At 44.1% G+C, this 16,901-nt stretch overlaps 1 protein-coding gene and 1 long non-coding RNA gene across 2 annotated transcripts in view; one reads left to right on the forward strand and one right to left on the reverse strand.

Moving 5' to 3' along the window:
• Positions 1-3,879: 3,879 nt before the first annotated feature.
• LOC137439417 (uncharacterized) overlaps positions 3,880-16,901 on the forward strand; it is a 104,241-nt gene continuing 91,219 nt past the window's right edge. Inside the window, exon 1 of the long non-coding RNA XR_010986925.2 lies at positions 3,880-4,089. This is a non-coding gene — a long non-coding RNA (uncharacterized LOC137439417). The remainder of the gene's footprint in view (positions 4,090-16,901) is intronic.
• SLC6A4 (solute carrier family 6 member 4) overlaps positions 5,922-16,901 on the reverse strand; it is a 131,334-nt gene continuing 120,354 nt past the window's right edge. Inside the window, exons 11-12 of the mRNA XM_078768318.1 lie at positions 9,871-10,038; positions 5,922-7,302 (exon numbers count right to left, since the gene is read on the reverse strand). Of these exons, the coding sequence (XP_078624444.1) occupies positions 7,222-7,302; positions 9,871-10,038 (249 nt within the window). The 3' untranslated portion in view covers positions 5,922-7,221. The remainder of the gene's footprint in view (positions 7,303-9,870; positions 10,039-16,901) is intronic.

Below are 16,901 nucleotides of genomic sequence, written 5' to 3' on the forward strand. Positions count from 1 at the left end.
GGCAGGTAGGTGGTCTTTCTGTCTTCTACCGACTCCTCTCCGGCCTTGCACCCCCAGCTCTCTCTGTGCTCTGTCCCCCAAATATTCCTACAGGTCGCACAAGATCTGCCAGCAACCCTCTGATGGTTAAACTGCCGAAATCTCGGCTCTCTGCTCACCTTCACTCTTTCATTCCTCTTTTCTCCCGCCTCTGGAACAAACTCCCTCACTCCCTTCAATCCCACTCCTCCCTCCAGGTCTTTAAAACAGCTGTTCACCACCATCTCTTATCTTCCCCCATCCAAAACCTTGATCTTTCCTACCCCCGCTAATTCACCCCAGATCCACCTTGTTTGAAATTCCAACTTCTTTCCTGGAAGTCCTGGCAGTGTCCATATGTTTTATACCTCTCCCACCGCCCCCTTCCCATGCCCCCCCCCCCCAAAGCCCTCGCCCTCTCTCAGATCTCTCGATGTCTCCCGGTCCCTGCTCTCAAATGTTGTGTTTGTGTCCTTCCCCCTCTCTCCCCATCTTGTCTACCGCTCCCGATGTTATATGTTTTATGTGTCGGTTTGTCTTTCTGTGTGATTAATGTTCGCTGTTTCACGAGCCTCGATCTTGTATACAAAAAAAAAAAAAAAAAAAAATTGTCCCTACATTCCATGTCCCAAACCTCAGAAACCGATCTCCACTTCGGGCTGTACCCTGCCCATATGTAGTTGTAATTGTCATGGTTCTCTTTTTGAGGCAATGTTTTTCTGTTGGAAGAAACGTTTTTTTTCGTTTTTTTCGTTTCCACTTTTTCGTTCCTCCATTAGAAGAAAACACAAAAACAAAAAGCACTCAAAACTGACCCATTTTGTGGCACGTGCCCTTTAATACGTTCATGGATATGTGATGGTTGAGGTTCAATTGCATTATCATTTTTGCACAAATCCTTTTATCACTTGTTAAAATAAGCTTCGATATAACAGAGTTGAATAAAACAACATTCACTGCCGACATCTATAAAAGCTTTGTGACTAATTATACGCCATATGAATGTTTACAAGTCTAGAAGTAATAAACAGGAAGTTGAATAATGATACAAAAGTTTTTAAAAAAAACGTTTTTCATTTTTGTTGAACTTCCTGCTACAAACATCAACAATGTGACGTAATACAATATTTTGGTGCGATTCTTGCACAATGGTTTTCCATGAAAGAGAAAAGAAATAAAATGAAAGTAAAGCACATAAAACGTTGTGAGAATGACGGTTTGTGTGAAGAATACTTTACCAAAGGTAAATTACGATGCAGCGCTTACCAAGATAACAAGGTCAAGATGTTCCATTTGGATTTGTTTCCCTCTTTGTACAACAAACAGAACAAGTCTCACAATGACGTCACTATTACTTGCTAACAACACTTCAACAAACATGAGAAAGTGCTTCGTGTATTTCACAACAAGAACAGTCACGTGGCCTGAAAGGTTCATCTCGACAGACAAGACATGCAGACACCGAAGTGGAACTAATGGTGGAACAGTCGATTTCATTGCTTCAGTTTGTGTTCGCTCTCCTCGCCTGATCGCATGTGCACGTTTGGTTAATACTTTTAATCTGGTGTAACGTGTGTGTGTGTGTGTGTGTGTGTGTGTGTGTGTGTGTGTGTGTGTGTGTGTGTGTGTGTGTGTGTGTGTGTGTGTGTGTGTGTGTGCAATAGCTTGATTCAGAGGTAGTTGGGGCGGTGTGCTAGTTGGAGGACTTATTATATTTAAGGTAAGATGTGCATGATTTAATGTATTATCATATCCTGGAATGTGTTTTGAGAGTTGTAACTTTGTGATAACATATTAAATTCTCAACCGAGTAAAGTTTGGTTGGTGATGTTACATTGATGGTTTTACTGACTGTCTGGCGCAACTGAGGTTGTGGATCTACTGATGGAGGTAATCTACTGATGTAGGTGATCTACTGATGTAGGTAATCTACTGATGTGGATCCATGACCGAGGTTGTAGATCTACTGATGGAGGTAATCTACTGATGTAGGTAATCTACTGATGTAGGTAATCTACTGATGTAGGTGATCTACTGATGTAGGTAATCTACTGATGTAGGTGATCTACTGATGTAGGTGATCTACTGATGTAGGTAATCTACTGATGTAGGTGATCTACTGATGTAGGTAATCTACTGATGTAGGTGATCTACTGATGTAAGTAATCTACTGATGTAGGTGATCTACTGATGTAGGTAATCTACTGATGTAGGTATTCTACTGATGTAGGTAATCTTCTGATGTAGGTATTCTGCTGATGTAGGTAATCTACTGATGTAGGTATTCTGCTGATGTAGGTAATCTACTGATGTAGGGAATCTACTGATGTGGATCCATGACTGAGGTTGTGGATCTCCTGATGTCGGTAATCTACTGATGTAGGGAATCTACTGATGTGGATCCATGACCGAGGTTGTGGATCTACTGATGTAGGGAATCTACTGATGTGGATCCATGACCGAGGTTGTGGATCTACTGATGTAGGTAATCTACTGATGTAGGGAATCTACTGATGTGGATCCATGACCGAGGTTGTGGATCTACTGATGTAGGGAATCTACTGATGTGGATCCATGACTGAGGTTGTGGATCTACTGATGTAGGGAATCTACTGATGTGGATCCATGACCGAGGTTGTGGATCTTCTGATGTAGGGAATCTACTGATGTAGGTAATCTACTGATGTAGGTGATCTACTGATGTAGGGAATCTACTGATGTGGATCCATGACCGAGGTTGTGGATCTACTGATGTAGGTAATCTACTGATGTAGGTAATCTACTGATGGAGGTAATCTACTGATGTAGGTGATCTACTGATGTAGGGAATCTACTGATGTGGATCCATGACCAAGGTTGTGGATCTACTGATGTAGGTAATCTACTGATGTAGGTGATCTACTGATGGAGGTAAACTACTGATGTAGGTAATCTACTGATGTAGGTAATCTACTGATGGAGGTAATCTACTGATGTAGGTGATCTACTGATGTAGGTAATCTACTGATGGAGGTAATCTACTGATGTAGGTGATCTACTGATGGAGGTAATCTACTGATGTAGGTGATCTACTGATGTAGGTAATCTACTGATGGAGGTAATCTACTGATGTAGGTGATCTACTGATGTAGGTGATCTACTGATGTAGGTGATCTACTGATGTAGGTAATCTACTGATGGAGGTAATCTACTGATGTAGGTGATCTACTGATGTAGGTAATCTATTGATATGGATCAATGAACGAGTTTGTGGATCCGCCATTTTGAGAGGTCCTAGGTTGAAACGATCTAAACGTCGAGGAAGAACGGTGCCCAGCTGATGATCTGTGCAGTCGGGAATCCAGTCAATTGCTTATGGGTTAAGGTTCTTTCTTTAGGTGATGGAACTATGTTTTGAGGTTTAGAATTTAAATATATGTTGCATATTAGTCCGTGGGCTGAGTAGGGTTTACATGCACCCCCCCCACAACTTAACTTCCCGGGTATGTCCATGTACCCCCCACCCTAGGGGTTAGGAAAAACCATGTTAACAGAAAAAAAACTCATTCCCTCATAGTTTGACCTCATTAGTGACCTCATTTGCATATAACACATATCATTGTAAAGAGTGTCCCAGGACAAACATTTTGAGGGGTCATATGCAACCATAGGATGACGAGGTAAAAAGTTATGGCCATTTGAATTTCGCCTACCCCTAATTTTCGGAAATCACTGACACAGGGGGGGTGACATCAAAATATGCGTGGGAGGTACCTTGGGAATGAGTTTTTTTTCTGTTAACATGGTTTTTCCTAATCCCTAGGGTGGGGGGTACATGGACATACCCGGGAAGTTAAGTTGTGGGGGGGGGGGGGGGGTGCATGTAAACCCTACTCAGCCCACGGACTATAAAGGATGTTGTGAAATTAACATCATTTACAGCAAACCTTTAATTGATATTTTAGGAAGAGCTGACATAGTGCGTGTTTGTGTGTGCATGTGCGCGTGTGTAGACCGTGTGTATTCAATAAAAGGAGCACCCTGACCATAAATGCACATGATGATGACGTCATGCGCACTCAACAACACTGGGTAGGCAATGCATCTACCTGATTTAATCAAGGTTTACTCACTGAATGCGGCTAGAGGTGTGATTGAGTTGATCACAAATATTACATTACGCTCATTATTATGGTTTTTAAATATTATTGTTATATTATTATAATCATCGCCATTAGAATACGTACTTGTGACATAGGAGCAGGATGGTGACTTGATTTGGTAAATACATGATTTGAGAAATGTCTATACAATCCTCAGTCGTTGTAAAAAAGGTAACGCAATGCTGAGCTCCTGGCTTGCCTACCTGACAGCACTCCACGATGTCAAACATGAAAAGCATTTTGTTCCTTTTAACAGTCAATTACATTGGGCTTACAAAGCAACGAACGAAACATTTGAATGAAACAACCATTATACGCAGAACTCGACGTTTCACTTCCATAAGACTCATGGAAAGCATGAGGCCCACCGGGAATTCTAGCTATATGAGACGCATTCCTTGAGGGGGCACCCACAGCTAATGTGACAAGAACAGCTACAAAAGCTACACTCATTGGTGATGCCTTCGGTTTTGAAAGCTGGAAGATCCCAGCTTTTGTATGGAGAAGCTCCCATGGCTCAGGCTCCAGGAATTGGCCTTTTCAGGGAACTTTTTAAGGGACTTTTCAGGGAATTGATCCCAGCTTTTGTATGGAGAAGCTCCCCTGGCTCAGGCTCCAGGAATTGGCCTTTTCAGGGAACTTTTTAAGGGACTTTTCAGGGAATTGATCCCAGCTTTTGTATGGAGAAGCTCCCCTGGCTCAGGCTCCAGGAATTGGCCTTTTCAGGGAACTTTTTAAAGGGACTTTTCAGGGAATTGATCCCAGCTTTTGTATGGAGAAGCTCCCATGGCTCAGGCTCCAGGAATTGGCCTTTTCAGGGAACCTTTTTAAGGGACTTTTCAGGGAACTTTTCAGGGAATTTATCCCAGCTTTTGTATGGAGAAGCTCCCATGGCTCAGCCTCCAGGAATTGGCCTTTTCAGGGAACCTTTTTAAGGGACTTTTCAGGGAACTTTTCAGGGAATTGATCCCCAGCTTTTGTATGGAGAAGCTCCCCTGGCTCAGGCTCCAGGAATTGGCCTTTTCAGGGAACTTTTCAGGGAACCTTTTTAAGGGACTTTTCAGGGAACTTTTCAGGGAATTGATCCCAGCTTTTGTATGGAGAAGCTCCCATGGCTCAGCCTCCAGGAATTGGCCTTTTCAGGGAACTCAAAGCCATCAGTGTACGGTAACGGTTTTCATGGAACTCAGAGCAACTTTCTGCTGCTGAGGATGCACATGCATTATGTTAGCCAACCTGCTCCCTTTCCTTACATAAGCTCAATGTTAATACATTATTTGAACATAGTTTCCTTTCTCTTCCTCTTTTCTCTCCGCATGTTCTTTCTTCCCCATGTTTTCCGCCTATAAAAAAAAAAGTCTATTTGTTACTCCGCACACGCGAAGCGAAAAGAGGGGTTAAGCAATTGGATTACTTCTGTCTGTCTGTCCGTCCATCTGTCTACAAACATCAGTTTATGATCGAGGTACAACTTAATTTCAATTGAATAGTGTATTTTGAACATTATTCGGAACATGAATCGGAAAACGAACCTGTAGTTTAGCAATACTTTGGCTGATCGTGTACGCGCAGAGAGTAGTGAGATATTTGTTTTTTTAAACTCTGTATGCCCGTCTTGGCAGTTGCACAAAATTGAAAATCATTCCATACAGGAAACCTGCTGGTTTTAGGAAGGTCATAAACGACCTAAACAACAGGCACGAAGAACGAATGTAACGTGTTAAATAAGGTGGTGTAAAAGATGCTGCGTCAACGGCAGTAAACTTCTGGAAATTTTATTTTCTTCATCGTTTAAAAACTTTATTTTAGTTCAATTTAATTATATACTTACTTGAACGATGTGGAACAAAAATCAACTTTCTAGCACTTCCAAAACCCTTCAATTTAGCATTACTTGGACAAAATATTATGGCATTTTACGTCATCACAACCAATCACATTTGTCGCTTATAGATTCCACCCATGTCCTTCTTTCTCAAGACAGTGTGTGTAAGGTGTTCTATAAATTCTGTAGTTTTACATCAGTTTGATTATGCAATTGTTTTTGTCAATTTTTTGCGAATTTTTTTTTTTTGATTCGTCATTTTGTCATTTTTTGTGTGTGTCATTTTTGTGTAATTTTCAGGGTTGTATTGTGCAACTTTGCTTTAACTATCATAACGTCTTAATTTGCTTATCTTTTGATTCGTTATTAGTCTCGCCCCGAGGGGATTGCAAGACAATTGCAATGCCCCTGTCTGTCTCTCTGTGTGTCTGTGTGTCTGCGTCTAAATATTTTCACTTTAAAAATGGTGTTCTCTTCAACCGCTTCTCCGATTGATGCAAAATTTAAACATAGGAGGGACTTCCCTTGGAGAATATTTCATTGCTAACTCTGACATCATAGGTCACATGGTATGACAGTCATATTGGATTAAAGGGGAAAAATTTAAATAGTTTTCTACAAAACTGCCCAACTAAGAAAATTGAAACATGGCATGTCATCAATTCCCCACAGGGTATATTCGGGTGATAACGATGATGTAATCAGTGAAGTGGTATTCGAGCCATAATTGGTTGAATCCAAATCCTTATCTGAAAAATCTGAAACTTCATATATCTGATCGACCTGATGAGAGAATAATAAAATTTTTGATATTCATAATCCATACCAATATACTATGTGGCATAATAGGGTGCATGGATGATTTGGGTATATGGGCCATAATAGCAGGGGGGCCATAATAACCATTTGTTCAGTTAACGATGGTATTTCTGTGCAGAATGAATGTGCGAGGCGAGACCATGCTTTCTAGTGCCGATCTAGTTGAATACAAGTTATTTTCTGATGCTCTTCCATTAGTGTCTTTTCGTGTAAATAAAATGATGTTGTATGTGTTCATAACTATCGACAAAGTGTCCATGCATGACAGCTTAATTCCTACTATAATCATTGCTGGGGATAGTCTGTTGTGAAATGTTTTCTAGCTTCTGGCCAGGCAGTCTGAATATATTTTTCTTTCTTTCCTCCAAAAATGAAGATGTGGCACTTTTCTTCAATAGAATATTCGACTCCTTCTTTTCAGGGAAACACTGTCATTTGCATTGAACTTTGTGTCGCGATGCCATCGTCAACCATGGGCTTGATGCTGGCTCGCAACCTCTGCTCATCACAGAGGAGAAAATAACCAAACATTAGGGACAGCACAAAGAACACATGTATGAATCATAGCATATGATGTGCAGCTTCTGCAAGCTGTACACAGCACAAAATTGTGAGACATGCACAAGCGATTTTGAATTCTGATCAAGCAATGGCTTCCTCAATCGTATATTGTCAAGAGGTAATCTGTACTTAGTTAAACACATCTGCATTTGGGTACCAATAGTTCGCTTTTGAGGCACCCAGCCCTCTTAAGCAGTGAGAATCTGGCACGTCCTAGATTTTGAGAAACCGCCACTCACTTGCTAGATTTTGAGAAACTGGCACTCGCAAGATTTTGAGAAACTGGCACTCGCAAGATTTTGAGAAACTGGCACTCGCTAGATATTGAGAAACTGGCACTCGCTAGATATTGAGAAACAGGCACTCGCTAGATTTTGAGAAACAGGCACTCGCTAGTTTTTTGAGAAACTGACACTCGCTAGATTTTGAGAAACTGGCACTCGCTAGTTTTTTGAGAAACTGACACTCACTATATTTTGATAAACTGGCATTCACTCGCTAGATTTTGAGAAACTGGCACTCGCAAGATTTTGAGAAACTGGCACTCGCAAGATTTTGAGAAACTGGCACTCGCTAGATATTGAGAAACTGGCACTCGCTAGATTTTGAGAAACTGGCACTCGCTAGATTTTGAGAAACAGGCACTCAATAGGATTTTACGAAACTGGCACTCGCTAGATTTTGAGAAACCGACACTCGCTAGATTTTGAGAAACTGGCACTCGCTAGTTTTTTGAGAAACTGACACTCGCTAGATTTTGAGAAACTGGCACTCACTAGTTTTTTGAGAAACTGACACTCTCTAGATTTTGAGAAACTGGCATTCACTCGCTAGATTTTGAGAAACTGGCACTCGCTAGATTTTGAGAAACTGGACCTCGCAAGATTTTGAGAAACTGGCACTCGCAAGATTTTGCGAAACTGGCACTCGCAAGATTTTGAGAAACTGGCACTCGCTAGATTTTGAGAAACTGGAACTCACTAAATTTTGAGAAACTGGCACTCACTAAATTTTGAGAAACTGGCACTCGCTAGATTTTGAGAAACTGGCACTCGCTAGATTTTGAGAAACAGGCACTCACTAGATTTTGAGAAACTGGCACTCGCTAGATTTTGAGAAATAGACACTCTCTCGATTTTGAGAAACTGGCACTCATTAGATTTTGAGAAACTGGCACTCGCTAGATTTTGAGAAACGGGCACTCGCTAGATTTTGAGAAACGGGCACTCGCTAGATTTTGAGAAACGGGCACTCGCTAAATTTTGAGAAACTGGCATTCGCTCGATTTTGAGAAACTGGCACTCACTAGGATTTTGCAAAACTAGCACTCGCTAGATTTTGAGAAAACGACACTCTCTAGATTTTGAGAAACTGGCACTCGCTAGATTTTGAGAAATAGACACTCTCTAGATTTTGAGAAACTGGCACTCACTAGGATTTTGCGAAACTGGCACTCGCTAGATTTTGAGAAACCGACACTCGATAGTTTTTGAGAAACTGGCACTCGCTAGTCTTTTGAGAAACCGACACTCGCTAGATTTTGAGAAACTGGCACTCACTCACTAGATTTTGAGAAACTGGCACTCGCAAGATTTTGAGAAACTGGCACTTGCTAGATTTTGAGAAACTGGCACTCGCTAGATTTTGAGAAACTGGCACTCGCTAGATTTTGAGAAACTGGCACTCGCTAGATTTTGAGAAACTGGCACTCGCTAGATTTTGAGAAACAGGCACTCGCTAGATTTTGCGAAACTGGCACTCACAAGGATTTTGCGAAACTGGCACTCACTAGGATTTTGAGAAACTGACACTCGCAAGTTTTTGAGAAACTGACACTCGCTAGTTTTTTGAGAAACCGACACTTGCTAGATTTTGAGAAACTGGCACTCGCTAGTTTTTTGAGAAACTGACACTCACTAGATTTTGAGAAACTGGCACTCACTCACTAGATTTTGAGAAACTGGCACTCACTCACTAGATTTTGAGAAACTGGCACTCACAAGATTTTGAGAAACTGCCACTCGCTAGATTTTGAGAAACTGCCACTCGCTAGATTTTCAGAAACTGGCACTCGCTAGATTTTGAGAAACTGGCACTCGCTAGATTTTGAGAAACTGGCACTCGCTAGATTTTGAGAAACAGGCACTCGCTAGATTTTGCGAAACTGGGCCACTCACTAGATTTTGAGAAACTGGCACTCGCTAGATTTTGAGAAACTAGCACTCACTAGGATTTTGAGAAATAGACACTCTCTAGATTTTGAGAAACTGGCACTCTAGATTTTGAGAAATAGACACTCTCTAGATTTTGAGAAACTGGCACTCGCTAGATTTTGAGAAACTGGCAATCGCTAGATTTTGAGAAACTGGCACTCACTAGATTTTGAGAAAGACACTCTCGAGATTTTGGGAAACTGGCACTTGCTGAACTGGCATAAGTGATATGAATTGCAAGAGAATTCATTTTTAATTAAAAAAAAAAGACTTATCCAACATTAGGTCAAACCTGCTTCAAGGAGCCCGGCAATGACAGCAGATGGTAGATCATGAAGGCTGGAATGCACAAGAATGATGAAGAGCCAATCGCGTAACCCAGAAATGTGGCCCATTTTGGATAGGTGTAATCAAAAAGGCGCAATTGGCCAGATCCCAGAAGGAAGCTCACGATGATGAACTGAAACAAAAAAGCAAGACTCGCGTGAGCTTAAATGAAAATATTAAAAGTAAAATAATTTCTGGTTGTCATCAACTTAAAAGTAAGATTATTGGCCTTAATAAGGTCCAACGTTTTTTGTTTTTTTAAATTAAGCAGATAGCTCCTGATGTTGGTATCCGAGTTTTCTGGTGTTAGGGTTAGGCCAAAACTCAGGTCAAATCTGTTTCTGGTGTTCGTTCCCCCTCCATCCCCTCCCTTACCTCAAACGGCTAAACAGCTGACGGGAAACGGCACAGGAAAAAGCTGAACGCCTCAACTCTGTGTTTGCCTCAAAATCTTGTGTCCCAAACCCGTCTTTCTCTGTACCCACCATACCCAGTCGTACCCAGCTGCTCCTGGACTCTGTGTCCTTCTCTCCTGACAAGGTGGAGAAGTCTCTGTCAATCCTCGACTCTGATTCTGCAACTGGACCAGACGGCATCAGCCCACGGGTCATAAAATCCTGCTCTGCCGCTCTTTCACACCCTCTCTCTGTTCTCTTCACCCTCTCTTTTGCTCAAAGTCATCTTCCATCTGCTTGGAAATCAGCCAAAATTACCGCTTTACACAAAATGGTGCAAAAACAGATCCTTGCAACGACAGACCAATGAGCCTGCTCCCAATAATCAGCAAGGTCATGGAATCCATCATCGTTTCTGATAATAAATCCTTCCTCTTCTCCAACGGCTTGATCTCCGATCATCAATTTGGTTTCAGACCAGGTCACGCTACTCTGGACATGCTGCTTCTGCTGTCTCAAAAATGGATGGAGGTCCTCAATGCCAAACAGGAATTCAGAGCTGTCTCCCTTGTCATATCTCGTGCCTTCGATATGGTCTGGCACCCCGCCCTGCTCACCAAACTCTCCTCTTATGGTATCCATGGAAACCTCCACGTATGGCTTACGGATCTCCTCTCCGGTCGCAGTCAACTTGTGGCCCTGAATGGAATTCTCTCATCTCCCCTTCCTTTCCAGGCTGGAGTTCCTCAAGGCAGAGTTCTAGGCCCTGTGCTTTTTTGGTCTTCATTAATGATCTCTCCGACTCTCTGGCTCGATATCTCAACCCTCAGATCGGCAGGCAGCAGCCTCTTCACTCTCCCCAGACCTGGATAAAATCACAAACTGGTCAAACAAGTGGAACATGTATTTCAATCCTGACAGATTTCACACTCTCACTTTGTCTCTCCAAAGAAATCATCTGGGCAACCCTCCCATCTACTTTCTCAACAATCCTCTCGAAGAAGTTGTGCCACTCAAGCTTGTGGGTCACACTATCTTCCATGATATTTCCTGGGAAAACCACATTTCCAAGCTGGCCTCCAAAGCCAGTCGCCGACTGGGCATCCTCCGCCATGTGAAGTCCTTTATTGGCATGTCTGAGCTCCTCACCACATACAAGGCTTTCATCCACAGCTCAATGGAATACTGTTCTCCCCTCTGGGCTGGTGCTTCTGCCTCACACCTAGCTCGGCTTCACGCTGTAGAAACCAAAGCTTTCAGAATCATTGCAATCTCCCCTGACGAAGCTGATTCTGATGGCCTTTCACTGGCTCACTGCAGGCAGGTTTGTGGTCTTTCTGTCTTCTAACCGACTCCTCTCTGGCCTAGCTCCCCCTGCTCTGTCTGTGCTCTGTCCCCCAAATATTCCTGCAGGACGCACAAACTTCCACACTCTCTTCAATCCCTCTCCTCCCTCCAGGTCTTTAAAACAGCTGTTCACCACCATCTTTTATCTCCCCCCATCCAAAATCTTGATCTTTTCTACCCCTGTTAAAGCACCCCAAATCCACCTCTTCCAATCCCCACCTTTTTTCCTGAAATTCCTAGTCGTGTTCATTTGCTTTATACCATGTACCCCTCCCACTACTCCCCCAGCCCTCTCCCTTCCACAGCTACCGATGTCCCTGTTCTCTACTGTTGTTGCGCGTGTATGCTTCTCTCTCTCCCCTCTTGTCTCCCGCTCCCTTTATTGTATATTTTTGTGTCCATGCATGTTTTCGTGTTTAATGTGCTAGCTCTTACCCGAGCCTCGAATCTGGGTACAAAAATAACACCAGCATTAACAGACAAGGGAGCACATCTGTGAAGACCTTGGATCAACTTTACCGATTAAATTATGTCTGCACAGCCCCCAGTTTCCTTCGGCTACAAGGCAGTCTCGATAGATTATACTGTCTGAGTGACCTAATCACCCTCGCTGCCATTGGCATTTTCAGTTGTCTGCATCAAAGCATTGTTGTAGAATGTTTTGACATTGTATGGCGCACCAATTTTGTTGAGCACATTATCCACATCATGCTTCTTGTCCTGCTTTACAGTTGTATGCATTGGAAGTGTGGCAGGTTTAAGGTTAGCTCACTCCTTCCCACGCTTCAGCGCACTGTGGTAACATTAGTCCACTAGTCCCCAGGGCAAACAGTTTTGAATCCAATCTGGTCACTATGAAGGTCCAGAATTCTAGAATCATTGATCTTGAACTGTACGTCGGTTTGTGAAAAAACTGGAATGGAGCTTATGACATTTTGGAACAAAACGGTGTAATTACAGTGCTGTATAATGGTTTTTATGACAGCCAATAGATACATGACTACTATTAGCTACCTTTTGAGGATTTTTTGGTGGCGGAAACTCCAATTTTTTGAATTTGGTGTTTATGTAATTTTAGAACTAAACCGTGTATGTATATATTGTTGTGTCCCCGGGGTTAAGGCCCCAAGAGGACGAATGACCGAAACAAGCTTTAACTCCGAGGCGTAACCCGAATCTTGGCGGGATTATCTTGGGCACGCGCGGGAAGGTCCGATCCTTATCTAATCGGGAACACACGCAGGAGTTATCTGAACCCACACACACAAAGACGGGACAGCAAAATCCACAATACAAGAAAAGTAAGATTTGACAAATAATGTTTTAATGAAAATAAATGCAAATAACAATGAAAGGCGAGGTAAAAACTAAAATTCCTAATTGAGACGTCTCCACTCAGATTCGTATACAAACAAGGGGAAAAGAAAATGAAAGAAAATAAATAATGTTTTGGTAATCGGCCAGCACTCAGCTTTTTTTTTTTTTTTTTTTTGTATACAAGATCGAGGCTCGTGAAAGAGCTAACATTAATCACACAAAAAGACAAACTGACACACAAAACACAAAAAACAAGGGGAGCGGCAGACAAGATGGGGAGAGAGGGAGAGAGGGGGAAGGACACAAACACAACATTTGAGAGCAGGGACATCGGGAGGACTTGGGGGGAGGTGGGAGAGGAATAAAACATATGAACACTGCAAGGACTCTGGGGTGAATTACCGGGGGTAGAAAAGATCAAGGTTTTCGATGGGGGAAGATAAGAGATGGTGGTGAACAGCTGTTTTAAAGACCTGGAGGGAGGAGTGGGATTGAAGGGAGTGGGGGAGTTTGTTCCACAGGCGGGAGAAAAGGGGAATGAAAGAGTGAAGGTGAGCAGAGAGCCTAGACTTTGGCAGTTTAACCATAAGAGGGTTGCAGGCAGATCTTGTGTGACCTGAAGGAATATTGGGGGGACAGAGCACAGAGAGAGCTGGGGGAGCAAGGCCGGAGAGGAGTCGGTAGAAGACAGAAAGACCACCAACCTGCCTGCGGTGAGTGAGTGAAAGGCCCTCGGAGTTGACTATATCGCAGGAGATTCCAATGATTCTGAAAGCTTTGGCCTCAACAGCATGAAGCCGAGCAAGGTGTGAGGCAGGAGCACCAGCCCAGAGGGGGGAACAGTATTCCATTGAGCTGCGGATGAAAGCCTTGTATGTGGTGAGGAGCTCAGGTGTGCCAAGGAAGGACTTCGCACGACGGAGGATGCCCAGTCGGCGACTGGCTTTGGAGGGCAGCTTGGAAATGTGGTTTTCCCAAGAAAGATCATGGCAGATAGTGAGACCCAAAAGATAGTGAGACCCTCCACCAATCACGAAGGCTGGGGCTTTGCATCCCCAAATGGCCGATAAGGCTTGCTTGGTCGTCGCCCAGAATCACCGCGCAGGAAACGCACAAAATGGCGCGGAGTCGTGCCCGTAGCCAGCCGCAGGCGTGAGGCAAGCAGGCAGGATCCCTCTTTGTTTCCCTCGTGACCCCTTCCTTCCCCACAGGGCACTACCATCAACAAACACCTCCTCCTTCCACATTGCAAAAGTCCCAAAGCCCCAACATGTCTCCTCACCAGCACACCCGAAAGCACAGTGTCCACTCGAGATGAGAGCCAGAATGAGAGACACACAAAGATGGCGAGACGCGTCTTTTTTTCCTTCAGCTCTCAAATCTTCCACGTTGACGTCACACTCGGTCCAATCACCGAGCTCTACTCAATCATCCATCGCGCCTCCACAAATCATGAAGGCTGGGGCGTGGCCTCCTTGTTAAGAGTCGTCGGGGGGCAGCATCTAATCTCTGTTCGGGAATGTTCGGATGACATTGGCGGTCGTGAGGCGGAATTTACGTGCCGCAAATGTCCCGGGTTTGTCAGACCTGGCGGCGTGGTGAGCGAATGGAGTCATTTTGCTTGGCCGGCTGAGTTTTATAAGAACATTAGGAAAAATAACAAGAGCCATTTACACACAGGGGATTTAACCTTACAGACCCTACCTGGATAGCACAACTCCACTCCTCCGTGTGGACACACCGAAACATTTACCCGGACATTCGACACTACTTAGATACATCGAGATGGGTTCTTCTTCTTCGTGACACTCGGAGCATGCTAATTTATATGATTATATCTCGGCTGAGGTATTTCATTGTTTACCCCCTCACAAACATAACAATATGCATAGACATACAGTGCATTCAGAAAGTATTCAGACCCATTCACTTTTTTCACATTTTGTTATGTTGCAGCCTTATGCTGAAATCGTTCAAATTCATTTTTTCCCTCATAAATCTACACTCAATACCCCATAATGACAAAGAGAAAACAGGATTTTAGAAAGTTTTGCAAATTTATTAAAAAGAAAAAACTGAACTATCACATTTACATAAGTATTCATACCCTTTGCTATGACACTTGGAATTTAGCTCAGGTGCCTCCCATTTCTCTTGATCATCTTTGAGATGTTTCTACACCTTGATTGGAGTCCACCTGTGGTAAATTCAATTGATTGGACATGATTTGGAAAGGCACACACCTGTCTATATAAGGTATCACAGCTGACAATGCATATCAGAGCAAAAACCAAGCTATGAGGTCGAAGGAACTGCCTGCAGAGCTCAGAGACAGGATTGTGTCGAGGCACAGATCTGGGGAAGCCTACAACAAAAACTCTGCTGCATTGAAGGTTCCCAAGAGCACAGTGGCCTCCATAATTCTTAAATGGAAGAAGTTTGGAACAACCAGGACTCTTCCTTGAGCTGGCCGCCTGGCCAAACTGAGCAATCGGGGGAGAAGGGCCTTGGTAAGAGAGGTGACCCAGAACCCGATGGTCACTCTGGCCGAGCTCCAGAGATCCTGTGTGGAGATGGGAGAAACTTCCAGAAGGACAACCATCACTGCAACACTCCACCGATCTGGGCTTTATGGCAGAGTGGCCAGACAGAAGCCAAGCAGTTCAATCTTTGTTTCATCAGACCATGGAATCTTGTTTCTCAGTCTGAGAGTCCTTTGGGTGCTTTTTTGCAAACTCCAAGCGGACTTTCATGTGTCTTTCACTGAGGAGAGGCTTTCGTCTGCAGTGATGGTTGTCCTTCTGGAAGTTTCTTCCAGCAGGCTTTCATGTGTCTTGTTACGGGGTCCCCCCTCCCCCCCTTACCCCTGGTCCTGGTGGACCTCCGAACCCCGAGAGGGTCCCCGGCAGAAAGATGTGTTATCCCTGGTTGAAACCCAACAAATAACGCCCCTCAATGGAACCAGCAAATGAAACAGCCGAACCAATGATGCAACCACACCAAGTTATAAACAAACCATACTATATTATAAATCACACACACCGACCGAGCCATACAGCAATGGGGCAATCACCCCTACGTTCAAATCTTACGATAATATCCTTGTCAAGCCCCTTAACCCCACTCACGGCACCTCCCCCAATGTCTCTGCTCCCCTCCAAGGCGAGGTCCCAATGTCTCTGTGCGCTCCCGCGATCGGGGAGTCGAGGCCCGGTGGTCAATTGAGGCGTAGACGAGCGAGACGACCCCGAGGTCACGTGCTCAGCCCCCAGCAACACCACGGTGGCGAGGAACCTCACAAAGGTGCGCTCCGACGTACACGTTGCGGTTCAACCCGCGAGCCTCTGTATAATTCTCACGTGTCCCTTTCTGGCACAGCCGTTCCTGGCAATCCACCAGGGAATAATGCCCAGCCGACACGATGAAAGCCTGTTCCCTGCAGGGTGCTCGCGTGGCCACAATGGCGGACGGCTCTCGCTCCAACCCGGGTTCTCAAAGCCTGGATCCTCCGGGACCTCACTGAGAATACCCGGCGACACAGGCTCCCCGCACTCCGGCGATATTTCTTATCGACCGAACTTCCTTTCAAGGACACAAGGTTCCCTCGCACTGTACGTCGAACGCTCGGCCCGGAGCCTCCACCACCACCTCCCTTTCCGGTCTCCTCCCCCCTCCTTTTCTTCGCTCCACCTCTTCCGGTCTCGATCCGGATTTCCGGCCACATTTTCCCAGGAGCGCTTTTAAATCTTTTACTCACAACAACCCTTTCCCTTAAGTCACAATAAGCATAATATCTAGAATACTTCGAACCAGCAACAATACTCATAACAACAATCATTAAGGCCGAGTCCGTAACACTTCCCCCCTTCAGGAAAGAAAGTTTGACCACAGCGAAAACTTTCTTTGCAGGCCAACTTGTCAACAAACCACCTATTGC

This window comes from Myxine glutinosa, chromosome 14, assembly GCF_964187855.1.
Source record: "Myxine glutinosa chromosome 14, kmMyxGlut1.1, whole genome shotgun sequence".
In the NCBI taxonomy this organism is placed as follows: Eukaryota; Metazoa; Chordata; class Myxini; order Myxiniformes; family Myxinidae; genus Myxine; species Myxine glutinosa.